Genomic DNA, 15,298 nt, shown 5'->3' with positions numbered 1-15,298 from the left:
TTTTTGTGGTGATCTAAATATCTCGTTAGATGTAGAAAATGAAAATCAGAAACAAAGGGGCTACTCTGGGCGTAAACCTAAAGTAAATAGGGCTCTAACTTCCCTTAAGAATAGTCACGGTCTGGTTGATATTTGGAACCTTAAAAATTCGACTAACCCAGGCTACACATATTTCTCCTGCCCTCATAAGAAGTTTGTCAGGATTGACTATTTCTACGGCACAAAGGATCGAATTAGGAAACTACCCAAAATAATCTCGGATCATAACCCTTTGATCCAAGAAATAGATATACCCAGTTTTAGGAGACTACGAAGTAAGTGGACGTTCGACAGGAGATTATTAGTTAACAATGAATATATCGATTTTATTTAAAACTGGGCACAGGAATATTTTGATATTAACCGTTACAGTGCCAGCAGGGGGGTGGTCTGGGATTCTTTTAAGGCTAGTCTCAGAGGGGAAACTATAAGCTGTGTTGCTAGGACTAAGAAGCAGCTGGAGACCACGAATCAACAACTATCACAGGAGTTAGCTAGGGCTGAAGAGGAGTATGTCACAACTATAACACAGGGACAGGTGGGAAGCCAAATTCAACATCGGATAATTGCCCTAAAAGCAGAACTAAACAGTTGGCTGACGCAGAGATCAGTGGAGGCATATCAATCCCATAGGAACAGTATCTATGAAAATGGGGAGCAAGTAGGCAAAAGGCTGGCTCTCTATACTAGGCAAAGGATATGCCTTAATGTAATATCTTCCCTACAAATAGATGGACAAACGCATACTGATCCTGAAGAGATAGTGAAAGGGTTTCAACATTATTATCAAAACTTATATCAGGATGACATCAATAAAGATTGACTAGAAGTTGCCCAGGGCCTAGCGGGTTTATTCGATGATGTCGAATTTAAAGGGGGCCTGGATACGGTATCAAGTGACGAGTTAGAAGAAGAAATAACTTTGGAAGAAGTTCATTTAGCACTGTCAGAAATGACACCCAGGAAGGCCGCAGGCCCTGATAAAATACCGCTTGAAATTTATAAGATTTTAGGCACTGTTATAACACCCTTTCTGCTGGACCTATTTAAGGGAGTGCAGTATAATGGAACCCCCCCTGAGTCTTGGAAAGAGACAGATATTGTAATATTCCCCAAAAAAGGCAAGCCTGTAGAGAATCCATCTTCGTACCGGCCGATCTCACTGATCAACTCAGATAGTAAACTATATTCTAAAATTCTAGCTACTCGGCTGGGAAGGGTCATAGAACGTTTGGTCAGCCCTTGGCAGCATGGTTTCATTCCAGGTAAAGGAACAACTGATCATACCCGTAGGGTCATCTAATTATTTGACACTATAAATGAGACAGGCGGCCGGATGTCTATGATCCTTCTAGATGATTTTTATGGGGGATATTAGAGCTTAATGGCTTCGATTGCAAGATTGCAACTCATGGGGAAGGAATCTAATAAAATTAATATATCAAGAGGGACCAGGCAAGGATGTCCCTGCTCCCCGATTTTATTCGCTCTCTATATTAATCCATTAGTGGTCAAACTGAGGGATAAAAAAGTAGATTTCCCGTATATAAGGAGTATCGGACCTATATTATGTAAGCATGATGCATCTATACGTATACTCCCTGTTTGATATATATGCTTTTGCTTGGAGGAAATTCGTTTATTTCCTCCCTGTATATCTATTGCTAAAAGAGTAGGCCGAGAACCATACAGACGCCATCTTTGAACATATGCTCGAGCACGGGCCGTGATCACGTGTTGATCACGTGCAGTTGTCAGGCCCCAGTTCATCTGAGTTACTGGTAGCAGCTGAAGGTAGGCTGTTTTACTCGACTGTTCTAAGACTCAAGGTCGCATCTGACTTTGGGGGCGATAAGCGCATTCCTAGAGGCGCCGTGTCTACACTCCCAGGCACAAATACGAAAGGGAGTCACCCCTCCTGACCTCCCCAATAATAGATAGTCAAGCCTTTGTACTGATTTGATGTGTGCCATATATGGTCCTTCCCTGGAGCTAGAGGGCCAACTGGTATTTTTCCATTTACAGTGATTGTATTTATTGAACCGAAAAGTATATAACCTCATGTTTGAATACGAGCCAACAGTCTTCTCGGCGCACCTGATGCGTGAGGTTCGGAGAGGCTCCTCTATAGAGTATTTTGTTTAATAAACGATTGAACCTTCTTCACTGCCAACTGACTGATTATTTGGTAATGGTACTGGGACTATTGGTAGGTATAGTCCTATAATATAATTTTATGGTACATCAGTTGGCGACTGCGCCGGAGCTCCGTGACTGGGTCGTCCTCCCCGTAAATGGGTGGTAAGGACAAGGGGTAATTCTGGTTGAGCGGGTGGACGGAAAAAGGATCCTTTGAAATTTAGCCATCTTTGGTATGAACTTACTCCGCTCTCACGATCAGAGTATCCCCTGCTGCTAGTGACCCTTCACCGGAGTCCTACAGGCGTAACCCAGGAGCTGACCGTGTTGGTCTTCAGGAGTTGGCAGTGGAGAACACGCGATTGTACCTGTGTGCACCAGGTGAGTGGAATTGTTTTGATGTTCTTGGCATGCACTGTTGAGCAGTGCTTTTGAAGCAGTTAACTGTGTAAGTATTTGGTGGTCAGTGTCCACGGAGAATCTTGGGGGTCTGACGGGGCAGCATTGTGGTGGCTGCACGTACTGATGCTTCACGGACCTTTTGTGAATAATAGAGACGCCGATCGGACGCCTGGTGTGGCAAGTGTGGTGCGCGCCCAGTCGGACTGCTCTCGGAAAAGTCTGTGGCTGTACCTGAGTAGCCTTGGGAACACATCTGAAGCGGTGCTAATGAAGAGGGCCAAGAGTGAACCGGGAAGGCTGCAGGATGGTCTGTAGGTCGGTCTGTGGTTATACCTGTCTGACGGTCTCTTGGTAGTCTTTGGATTGCTTGATTTTGGTATCTGTCGATCTCGGAATCTGAATTTGATTGATTCTCCACGAACAATCAATTAATCACTTAATAAAATTAAATCACCAATTAATTACTAATTAACAATTAATTAATTAACAATAACAATAAATAAATATTATTAATAAACTAATTATAATGTATATAATTAACCAATTAATCAAATAATTTTACAATTAATAATTAATTACCAATTAATTAATCAATTAATTACCAATTATTAATTAATTACCAATTAATTAACCATAAATACCAATTAAACAATACATATTAATTCATTAATTATAATTAAATTACTTCCCACCCTATTCCCCTATAAACCCACTACCCGCTCTGATACTAAAACGCTAAATTAAATTTAAAATAATTATTAATCTCTAAACATTTATTTTTAATTGTATTAAAATACATTACAATAATCTTTAACATACAAATAAAATACATATTAAATTACATTACACTAAATAAATATCGATATTATTGACATCGAAATTTTTGCTTACGATATTACTTACATCGATATTAATTACTTCGATATTATTAACTTCGAAATTACTTACCTTGGAATCCATATCCTGTCCGTCGATATTCTTGACTTCGATATTCTGTACCTACGATATTAAAAACACGATATTATTGTAGGTCGAAATTTAAAACTCGATATTTTGGCTAAACACCACTACGGATACTAGAGGTTAGAGTTGCATATATACAAGTTGAAGATTAATAAGTAAATACGTCTACTACAGATTCTAGTGGTTAGAATTACATATATGCAAGTTGCAAAACACTCAAGAGTACATTTAAAAAGCGATTAGGGATGGACAATTATATGTTACAAATTTACAGGGCAGGGCATTTACAAGAGTAGCAGCAAGAAACAACTAAGAAAAGCAGATAGGGAAAGGAAAGAGAGAGAGAAAGAAAACGGAGAGCGGACCATGAGTATAAACAATAGTCACAACCAGGGTACAGATCCCTGGAGAAGGAGGACGATCGATAGGTCGCCCAGCTGGAGACCAGCGGGGACGGAGGGACAGACCAGTTCACAAGATGGCAGACCAAGAACAAGAACGACAACAGGAGACGGTCCCAAAATGGCAGGGGGCACACGAGATCCAGTCCAAAAGTTAGGAGGGCCAAGTCCGAAGAAAATCAGGGAGCCAACCCAACGGAGAAGGAATTAGAAGGGGAAAGGAGCCAGAGTGTCAAAAAAGGAGGGGGAGGGGCAGCCAGTCTCCGAAGCACAACTGTGCCATCCATGTCCATGTACATCTCGATGCCGGCGTCAGCCAGGGCCAATGCGGCGCAGGACATGGCTGCGGGCAGGGCACAGCCTCGATCCTCCAGCACTAGGACCAACACCTCGATCTGCGCTCGCGGGTAGCTTCCAAGGCGTACAGCCGCCTCCCGGTTCTCCTGCAGGGTCAGGGCCAGCTCTCACTCCGGGCTGCCCGTGCTCGTTGCGTGTGTGAAGGGTCGCAGCGAGCATCCACGGCGTGCAAAGGGAGCCCATCAGAAGTTGCATATCAAGCGACAACCGTGCTGCGCAGAGGCTGCATCTCGCCAATCCAGCATCTTTTTAAAATTCTTGGAGCAGTAGCTAACAGTGCTAAGGCCAGACCTGGGCACGCTAACAGGAGACTGCATACTGATGATACGTTAAAGACAACCTTTTTTTAAAGCTATCCAAGTGATAGCTATGGAGAGCAGCCTTCAGGCTAAGTCTTGAAGGAACGTAAAGCAGCTTGTTTTACCAGTCTATAATCTCTTGAGTGGCTAAAAGAAAGGAGACCCCACCAGGTATATATATAAAATATGTGTATTTATTACTAAACACACCCCTCTAGTCTCTTTATGAGGCTAGAGGCAAAAGCACATAAGTTACACTTCAAAATATTACAGTAAATTAGCACAATACACGTTAAGACCTAGGGGCGGACCAAACCATATACTAAGAAAGTGGTATAAGAACCCCGACTGGACTAGACACAAGGCCTAGAGCCTGTAGAATTGGTGGGACCCCAAGGAACCACCCAAGGTACTGACACAGGGGACCTACGGGGGACGTGTGCAGTGTGAGAACACAACCGCCAGCTCTCGTTAGCTTCTATAGGGAAAGTCACGGTTAGATTTTTATAGTTAAAGGACACTTAGAAATGGACTAGGACCAAACCCTCTTGGACTTAGAAAGTTCTAGGGTCAACACCCACGGGAGCACTGGAGTACTCAATTCATCTCACCCAGGGAAGCCGGTTGCATAGGTGTCAAATGGTGTCAGGTGGCGGTGTCGTTTTCAACAGCAGCTTGCGAAGAAGTGCTGCTGCCGGGAAGATGCGAAGTGTCTGAAGGGATCCAAGCCTAGATCAGAGATGTGAAGAACCTGAAAGCAGAGGGGACTGAGTCTGGGTCACTTGTCAGTGACCAGGGGCATGATAGACGAATGCCCACTGATGTTGGGTGTTTCAGGTGCGAAGAGGTAAAGCTTGACTCTTCAGCCACGAGGACCAGGAGGTGTCGAGGACAACCAGGGTCTGGATTCGAGCTGTCCCACGAAGGATGTCGAGTGCTGCAACGTCGGTGCCTGGATTGGACACAACAAGCTTTGGCAACAGCAACCCATGCAGAAAGAAGAAAGATGCTTCGGTGTGGACCAGCAAGATCCTGTGGACTCCCCAAGCAATGGAGAGTCAGGGCACGTCTGGAACAACCAGGGAAGCCCAATTAAAGTAAGAGTTGCCTTCACAGAGACCCACCAGTCAACGGACCAGGGATCGCGAAGGTACCTCAAGCGGGAATGCAAAAAGCGGGCTCACGGAACACTCGTGGAGTTTAGGCCCACAATCTTTGGTGCAAAAAGTGCTCGGGTCTGGGCTACAAGTAACCCAATGCACAGCCTCAAGAGATGTTGAGAAGCTGATGCACTTGCAAATGTGCATGGTGTTCAGAGGTTCCAGGGGTTCCAGTTCCACGGTACCCACAGGGGCTATGGGTCTCGGCCTCTGGGAAGTCTGGAAACCCACCTCCTGGGCTGCAAAGTCTTCGGCGTCTGGCGGGAGATTCAGAGATGCAGACCGGACAGATGCGTCTTTGGTGCCTGCCAAGCAGGAGAGTAACTCCTTTACTCCAAGGGAGATTCTTCAGTCATCTGGCGCTGAACAGATCGTCAAAGGTCCAGGATTCAGTTTCCGAGTTTTGTCCAGGGATATCTAAAGTTCTGGTTACAGAGGTTCCTTCTTTATACCCAAGGAAGGAGTTGGACTAACTTAGGGGACCCACCTATGGGAGGGTTTGGAAAGATGGGTGTCTATACCCATTTCCTTTGTCCAGTTTTGCACCAGAGCAGGGGCTGGTAGCCCATGCCACCGGTTTGAGCTGGACTATGCACAGCGACACCAAATGTGCCCCCAGTGCAGGACTTCAGAGCATTCCGGGAGCGCTCCCACCCAGCCCTAATCCACTAAGGCCTGTCTGGGAGGTGGTAACACATCCCTGTGACAGGAAACCTATTGTCCAGGACTCCCCTGCCAGAGTTTCGGTCAGCAACAGGAGGCCAGACCCGTGTCTGTGCTGCAGCATCCATTTTGAGATGCCAGGGCTCTTTTAAGCTGGTACCGGGCATACCGGTGCTGTCATGTCTCTCCCTCTAGAAGGGTGGGATCATACTCCCACACCAGTTACTGGTGTGGGGGTATAATTCCAAGGTGTTTGACACGACATGTTTCCGTCTAGCCAGTCCAAAGTTAGCATTTACTGTTTGGTTATAATGCACTTAAGAGTATATGGTCAGACTGCATCACAGACAAGCCCGGAGAAGAGATCCAAAGGCTGCAGATGGGCTCTGCTCATGCATGGGCACCCTCTCACACCAAACCAAGCACCCTGCCTTCAGGATTGATAAGGCCTGCCATAGGGGTGACTGATAGGTTTATATGTGCAGTGATAGGTGAGATATAGTGAACCTATATCTCAGTAAGACTTACCTAGGTTGCAGTAGCTGACCTGTGGTGTCATTTTGGAGGGCATCCCAGGGGTGGCATAATACATGCTGCAACCCCTGGTAGGCCTCTGGGGTACCTATGCCCTGGGTACATAGTATACCGTATACTAGGGACTTATAAGGGTACCTCAGAATCCAATCTGTTGTGTACCTAAGGTACTAGTAATCAATTTAGAGAGGAAGCAGCTAGCCTGGGGCCCTGAATAGTAGGGCCCCAGCCAGACTAAAGTCGAAAAACAGTTACATCAGTTACATCAGCAAGAAAAGAGGGGGTAACCATAAGAAGCAGATCCTACTCTCCTACACTCGCCAACACCAGCAACTCCAAGGAACTCTTCAGTGTCATCAAGGAATTCACCAAACTCACCCACGAAACCATGGACATCACCCCCTCCCAGGATCTCTGTTTCAAGCTTAGATCTTACTTTCATCTGAAAATCAAGGGCCTCTACAACCACTTCAACGACCAGACATCGGACTTCAAAACCACCGCCCTCTCAAGCAACGCCAGCCAGCCCACCATCTCTGCATGGACCACAGTCACAACCGAAGACACCACCTTGACCATGAAAGGCATCCACTCAGGGTCCCCCATGGACCCTTGCCCGCCACACATCAACCACAGAGCCGCCGCTGCCATCGCTCCAGAACTACGATGAAACAGCAACACAACCCTCATGACCGGCACCTTTACCGACGACTGGAAACGTGCCGAAGTCAGACCTCTGCTCAAGAAGCCCTCAGCAGACCCCACAGACCTCAAGAAATACCGACCCATCTCCCTCCTTCACTTTGCAGCCAAATTCTCTGAAAAGATAGTCAATGCCCAGCTAACAAAATTCATCAAAGAAAATGCCATCCTTGACCCCTCCCAATCCAGATTCCGCAGCCATCCCTTTGAGTCCCACTCTCTTGAGCACTGACAGTCCGAAAGGTTTGTCCAACTATTCGTAAATTGTGGCCATTGGTGTAGTATCTATATTTTGTGTTAAAGCAAACTGTGATAGGGGAGTGGCTAATATTATATTATATTGTAATTCATTTGTTGTGTATATGTATATGGTTGACTAGCTGGTTCACCACCCTGTATAATACGCTTTAGGTTTGTACCCCCTAATAGAACTTGTACAATGGGAAAGCGTAATACCCATAAAACCTTACTTGCTCACAACCAAAATGCTATTTCACCACAGCTTCCTAGTTTAACAGCGATAGACCGTATGTTACAGAAGACGATTGGCGTGGTGGCAAACGCCATTGAAAGTACGGAACGTCGCCTATCATTGCCTATGGGTTGTGTCCCTCCCCTCCCCCATCCTGATCTGTCACTACTTACTACCAATTCTCAGGATTCCACTCTATTACCTTCCTTTGTATTGCTTCCAATGACTCGTCAGGTTCCTGACACCGTAGTTGTGTCTTCTATGGATAATAATGTGTCCCCTAACCTTCCCCCTTTGCCATTCCACTCAAGGCTATCCCAGTCGCCGATCATATCAGCATCCCCTCCAGGTGGTTCCCAATTAATTACCAATTGTTCGAGGCCACTTAATTTGTCTGGGATCTCAGAGGATGCCCAAAACATAAGCTCGCCTCATGTAATCACCCGAGGTCAGTCTGCTAGGCTTAGATCTGAGCTATCTCATAGGGTAAATCCCTTTGACCAAAGATCTAGTGGGGGTAGGGGAACTGCAAAAAATAAAAAGTACCAAAAATCCAAGAAGCGCAAGATAACTCTTGAAAACTCTGATGTTAGTCATTTATCTGACAACTCTATTATAATATCGGAAACTGGTGGTGTTATTCCTGGAGACTCACCCTCACATAGGCTTGAAGCACTAGCAGGAAGACTCCCGGTACAACCCAACAACGAAACTACTAATACTAGTCCCATATTACTCCAGAGTGACACTTCAAACCGGAAACATCCCTTAAGCCGTGCTCAAGAGGTTCCTCTAATCGACTGTATTGAAAAAATTATGAAGTCTCTCTTACTTCCGGTCAATGAGAGGCTTAAAGCTTTATCTACTAGGCTGGATAGGCTTGAGCAAGATATCCTTGACAACTTCTTTTCCTTAAAATCTCTTATTAAATTGCACGCAAAAAATAGTTCTATCTCACAGGAACAGAAGTCACAAGATCCATTGCTAATGCATACTGTTGCTATCTTAGAAAATAATAATGTTACCCCTGGGAATGTGGGTAGTGACAACCCTTCTGCATTAAGCTCGAAAAAAGGAAATAAAACGAGCAAAAGTTTAGCAACAAAAACTAGCAAGGTGTTAAGAGCCGATCAAGCGTCCCAACCTAAGGCCACCCTCAACATCCCTAACAATGGAGCTATTGCGGGAAGTGAGAGAGTCGGTCCTGCCACATCTTCACAAAATTCTGGTGATAAATCCACTCCTAAGAATGCAATTGCAGTGAGGGCAAAATTGTCAAATGGTGTAGACAGGGGTGTCAATGAACAGTCTAGTCCCCCCAATATTGACCTACCTTCAGCCAGTATGCCTTATGTGGTAGTATTGGTAGGAGTCCCTCAGCTGCCGTCTGGTAAGATTGAAGCATACTCGGAATTGAAAAATAAAACTATTTATCACTTGAATAAAACCTGTCCTCTCCCTAGACAGCTAGATGGGAAGGTCCTGTTTGTTAGAAGGGTTGGCTGGGTAGGCAACAGACGCAAGGAGGTCCATGGTGACTGTATTATAGTCAATTTTCGTGATGCACAGGCCGTGAAGTTTATTTGTAACCACCAGAATGAGTCTTCTAGCAGCACAATCAGAGTAGTTGGCTTAGATTTCTTTTATCCCTGTCAAGCTTCCCAAATACAATGGCCAGCTCAGGGCAATAGATTTTGGGTTAGGCATATGAATGAGCACCACCCTTGTGCTACTTCTACCTATGGCTATAAGGGGGAATTTTTTGACCACAACTTAGGGTTTTGACGTATCCATTATTCCCCCTCGTATTTACAAACTAACCCTATTGATCCCTTCTCTTTGGTGTCCCCTTTAGTGGATATAAGTAGCACTCTGGATCTGGAAACATCTTTCCATTGTACTCCCACTCTCAATCAAACCAATGTAGTGGTTAATTCTCCTAGAGATCAATTTGATCCAACATTGAATTGTATTAGTCCTACTCTGGAACCACTTAAAATTATTAGTTGGAACTTGGCTGGCATAAATAGGAAGTTGGGCCTGCCAGAATGGAATTCTCTGGTAGAAGATCATAAGATCTGTATTTTTCAGGAGACCTGGAGTCTGAAGCCCCTCCACAAAGTCGGGTATGTTACCTTCTTCCTGCCCGCAATACCCTCAAGTACAGGGAAGGGCCGCCCATCCGGGGGTCTCCTTATATGGGTAAGCGTCACGCTTGGATGTAATATCACGTCCTAATAGGGGGAGAGCCCTGGAAATAATTAATGTTTATGCCAGGGGTCCTAAAAATGGTTCCATTTCCCCTACAGTAACTCTACTCGAAAATGAGCTCAGAGCCGGCAGTGATGGGGCTCAGGTGTTGGTTGCGGGAGATTTTAATTGCTCATTTGAGCCCCTTGCGACCGAAGATATTTTGGACCTGGTGGAAGATGATTTAAAAAGAGGCATACCACCATTAACCATTAAACCAATTAAAAAGTGGTCCCAAAGGGTGATACAACTAAATGCATTGACTATGGAGTTCGGATTGAGAGCTGTAAATGGCCGCACTGTCTCAGACTCAATGGGTGCAGACACCTACAATAGGGTGAATTGCTCCTCACGGATCGACTATATCCTACTTGATTTTTCACTTTGGAACTCGGTTCAGGATATGACGGTCCTATCTACTATTGAGAGTGATCATAACCCGCTGTCTTTAGCCCTTAATGATCTATGGCCTAGTAAGACAAATGGATTGAGTCACAAGCCTGCCCCTAAAGTTTTACTATCCAATTGTGGGCGGCGTCTAAAGTGGAATAAAATAGCTTTAGACGAAATCAAACTCAATCTTATAGACCAGACCTTGTTAACCTCTCAAACAGAGTTTGATGCTATTTCTCAAAGTCCCCTTGCAATAGGTAGGGTAACCCTAATTTTTGAAGAAGCAATCAGAACTATAGGGGAGGTTTTCTTTGAACAAGTGCCCCGTGGTAAACCCATAACGAATTCACAGCCGAAGGGCACCCACGATTGGTTTACTCCTGCATGTAGGCAGGCAAAAACAGCATTAATCAAAGCAATTAAGGGTAAAACGCAATCCCTAATACAGTCCAATAGGACGAATTACAAACGGGTGATAGCTAGTGCCAAAAAGGATTGGGAGGATGAGTATTGGTATACCCTGAAAAAGGCTAGCTCTGCTAAGGATGCTAGACTTTTTTGGGATACTATCAGAGCTAGGAATAGACCTGATAGTAACCACATCACATGCAGTATTACCGGTCAAGCATGGTTTACCCATTTCTCCCAACTGTATACTTGCCCACAGGGGTTTAGCATTGGAGCACCATTTGACTACTCTGTTCTAGAGGGTGATATGACCGAGCCCGATTACACAACTAAAGAAGTTGAGTCTGCTATTAATACTATCTTGCCCCAAAAAGCGGCTGGGCGTGACGGTATTCCTGGCGACTTGCTCCGCTACGATACTCCAACGTGGGGGAAGCTTATACATTCTCTGCTTGTTGCCATCCATAAAGGTGCGGCAGTCCCGGAATCATGGAAGGGCGCAGAGGTCGTCCCTATTTTCAAAAAGGGCTTAAGGGACGAGCCTTCTAACTACCGCCCTATAAGCTTATTGGACACAACCCAGAAGGTAGTTGGGAAGGTCCTATTGGGGAGGATTCAACAATGGATTGAAGATAATGATATCCTCTCCAATTACCAAGCGGGGTTCAGAACAGGTACGGGAACAATAGAGCAAGTATTTAGATTAATGCTGATCTATTGGAAGGTCGTGGTTATAGGCAAAGGCAGTCTTTATCTCGCTTTCATTGACTTAAAGACTGCCTTTGACCTTGTGCCTAGGGAGATTTTATGGGAAGTCCTTTATAAAATGAGCCTCCCACGCTATATTCTTTCAATGTTGATGAGGCTCCACGAAGGTAATTTTGCCCAAATTAGATGGGGTACACAGGGAGAGAAAACAAACAAAATCCCGGTGGATAGAGGGGTCCGTCAGGGATGTGTTCTTGCTCCCACCCTTTTTTCTTTATATGTCAACGGTGTGGTTGAGCATCTGTTAAAAGACCCTTCAGACGAACCATCCCTGGCGGGCGAGCGTGTCCCAACTCTCCTCTTTGCGGATGACACGCTGTTGTTATCCAAATCCCCAATGGGCCTTCAGAAGCTCCTTAACAACTTTCAGACCTTTTGCTTGGAGCGGGGATTGGTCATTAATACTGACAAAACCAAATATTTGGTGATGAATCCCCCAAAAAAACTCGCCCGACCTCCTGTCCTGAACTCAGTACCCTTAGGCAGGGAGAGGGTATTTGATTACTTAGGAATACGCATCTCACAAACAATGCAATGGACCTCCCATTTAACCAAAATGCTTCTAAATCATAAGAGGGTGACAGGGGCCCTACTAAAGGAACAGTGTCTCTGCACAATAAGACCGATAGCCCCGATTGTAGACATTTATAAAGCAAGAGGAGTTAGTTCAGCTCTATACGGAGCAGAACTATGGGGTACCCAAAATATAGATGAACTTTCTAAGTCGGAAAACAAATTTTGTAGATCATTGATGTTGCTCCCTCAGGGTACGCCAACTTTACCGTTGATGTTTGATTTAGGCTGTCGTTCTATAGCTGATCTTGCAAAACTCCGGCCATTGCTTTTATGGGCCCGGTTGTGGCGAGTCCCAGAACTCGCCAAATACGCTAAAGGGCTGTCCGAAATAATGGCATCACCAGGATGGCACAAAATAAAGTGGTTGAGAGATGTAAAAGCTTTACTTATCGCTCTTGGACTAAGTGAAGCATGGGACAATAGATCATCTCCACCAAAGGCAGCTCTAAAGACTCTATACTGGAATTGGGTTATGTCCCGAACATATGTTAATCAGTCTTTGGGAAAACTAACGGAGGACTTCCTGAAGTTCAAGGTCTTACCCATTCGGGAACTGTATCTGGACATTATTGAAAAACCGTTCGATAGAGCTCTCTATTTCAAGTTTAGAGTTGGGACTCTCCCACTAAGAGCGTTTACAGCACGGTGGAAAATTCCGGCACAGACAACTGCCTTTTGCCCTTTTTGCACAACTTGCACCGAGACCCTAGCGCATTTCTTGTTCCAATGCCCGGAATATGTAAAACCCAGGAAAAAGTGGCTCAAAGCACTGTGTCGGCTTTTAGGCACTAGGTCACACATTGAGGCCCTGCGTATCCTAACGTCAGATTCACGCCCACTTTATGTCTGTGGTTTATCTAAATTTCTATCATGGGCCTGGTATTTACGTAGCAAAAGGCTTAAAATTAATGTTTAATTCCTTTTTATTGTTAAATTGCTAACTGCTTTTAACTTGTACAGAATGTATTTATTTCTTCGTTGAAAATTTATGGAATCTAGTGGTTCTTGTAAATGTTTTTTTAAATTGGAAAAATCTATTTATATTCAGCTTTTATGATATGTTTTTATCGAAATAAAGCCTTTTTGATTGATTGAGATTCCGCAGCAACCACAGCACCGAGACCGCTCTTCTCGCCGCCACAGACAACATCGGCACCCTCCTCGACCAAGGACACACCACACCCCTGATCCTACTTGACCTCAACGCAGCGTTCAACACCAACTCCCACCTCACACTCACCACCAGACTCCACGACGCCGGGATACAGGGAACCGCCCTCAACTGGATCCCCTCATTCCTCACCGGCAGAACCCAAAGGATCAGACTGCCACCATTCCTCTCCGAACCCACAGAAATCAACTGCAGAGTACCCCAAGGATCATCGTTCATCCCAACGCTCTTCAACATCTACATGACCCCCCGTGCCGCCATCGTCAGACAGCACAAACTCAGCATAGAATCCTACTCCGACGACACCCAGCTGATCCTTTCCCTCACCAAGGACCCCATCACCACCAGACTCAACTTCCAGGAAGGAATGAAGAACATTTCAGCCTGGACGAGCAGCAGCTTCCTGAAGCTCAACTTGGAGAAGACAGAAGTCCTCATCCTCGGACCCTCCCCCTCTGCATGGGACAACTCCAGGTGGCCCTCTGCCCTTGGCAGCCCTCACACCCCCACGGACCATGCTCGGAACCTCGGCATCGTACTCTACTCCTCCCTCTCGATGACCCGACAGGTCAACGCCGTTGCCTCCAGCTGTTTTAACACCTTCCACATCCTCCGAAAGACCTTCAAGTGGATCCCGCCCGAATCACAGAAGACAGTCACCCACGCACTCATAACCGCAGACTGGACTACGGAAACACCCTCTACGCCGAGATCAACAAATCACTGCTCCACAAACTCCAGACCATCCAGAACACCGCAGCCAGACTCGTCCTCAGAATCCCACGATGGGAACACATCACCAAGCACCTGCGCAACCTCCGCTGGCTCCTCATCGAGAAGAGAGTCACGGTCAAGATACTCACCCACGCCTACAAATGCCTCCACAACACCGGAGCCCAATACCTCAATGAGAGAATCTCCTTGCATGCACCCAAGAGAAACCTCCGATCCACCGACCTCGCCCTTGCCGAGACCCCGCACATCCATAGAGCCAGAACAGGGGGAACAGCTTTTTCCTACATCCCGGGCAAGTCCTGGGATGAGCTCCCAATTGACATCAGACGGGCCCCCTTTTTGAACATCTTCAGGAAGACGCTCAAGACCTGGCTCTTTGACTGAACGGAGCTGCCTAACCCTCCTCCCCGCTCCAGCGTCTTGGGATCCCCACAGGTGAGTAGCGAACTTACAAATCCCCTGATTGATTGATTGAACCAATAATGCTTTAGGCACGTGCAGTTCAAATTGTATCTTAGGTTGTTTGTCATCCACCTTACCAGTCATGAGTGCTCTCAGCCAGCCATCAGGCTGACCTAAATTCAGGCAACAGTGATCACAGCACGGCAGAAGCCTGGGGGAGGCTGCCAGCAAATCACTGATATCAATAGTCGCCAGCAAAGGGGCACATCCGCATATGACTCAACCTTCAGCATATAGCAGTTGATTGTCCAAACCCACCTCGCCTTCCTGCTATGGGCTGATAGATCACAGGAGCCTGTGGGTCCCCAAGCTTATCCCTGAGGCAGTGTGCTCCGACAACCCTGCTCAGCTCCAGTCAGACATCAGCCACCGCCTCCACAGTCTGTAGGTCAGTCATAGTCCCC

The 15,298-nt window shown here is 45.8% G+C and overlaps 1 protein-coding gene across 2 annotated transcripts in view; it reads right to left on the bottom strand.

Annotated features, from left to right (window-relative positions):
• LOC146855869 (uncharacterized) overlaps window positions 1-15,298 on the bottom strand; it is a 218,660-nt gene that overhangs the window by 174,728 nt on the left and 28,634 nt on the right. The window contains exon 3 of one of the 2 annotated variants that reach the window (XM_085653815.1): window positions 3,529-3,579. The exons of the other annotated variant lie outside the window; for it this stretch is intronic. Coding sequence (XP_085509941.1) covers window positions 3,529-3,579 — 51 coding nt within the window. The remainder of the gene's footprint in view (window positions 1-3,528; window positions 3,580-15,298) is intronic. 2 annotated transcript variants of the gene reach the window in all.

Source organism: Triturus cristatus, chromosome 4_1 (genome assembly GCF_964204655.1).
Source record: "Triturus cristatus chromosome 4_1, aTriCri1.1, whole genome shotgun sequence".
NCBI lineage: Eukaryota > Metazoa > Chordata > Amphibia > Caudata > Salamandridae > Triturus > Triturus cristatus.
This window is presented reverse-complemented; position numbering and strand designations above follow the sequence as displayed.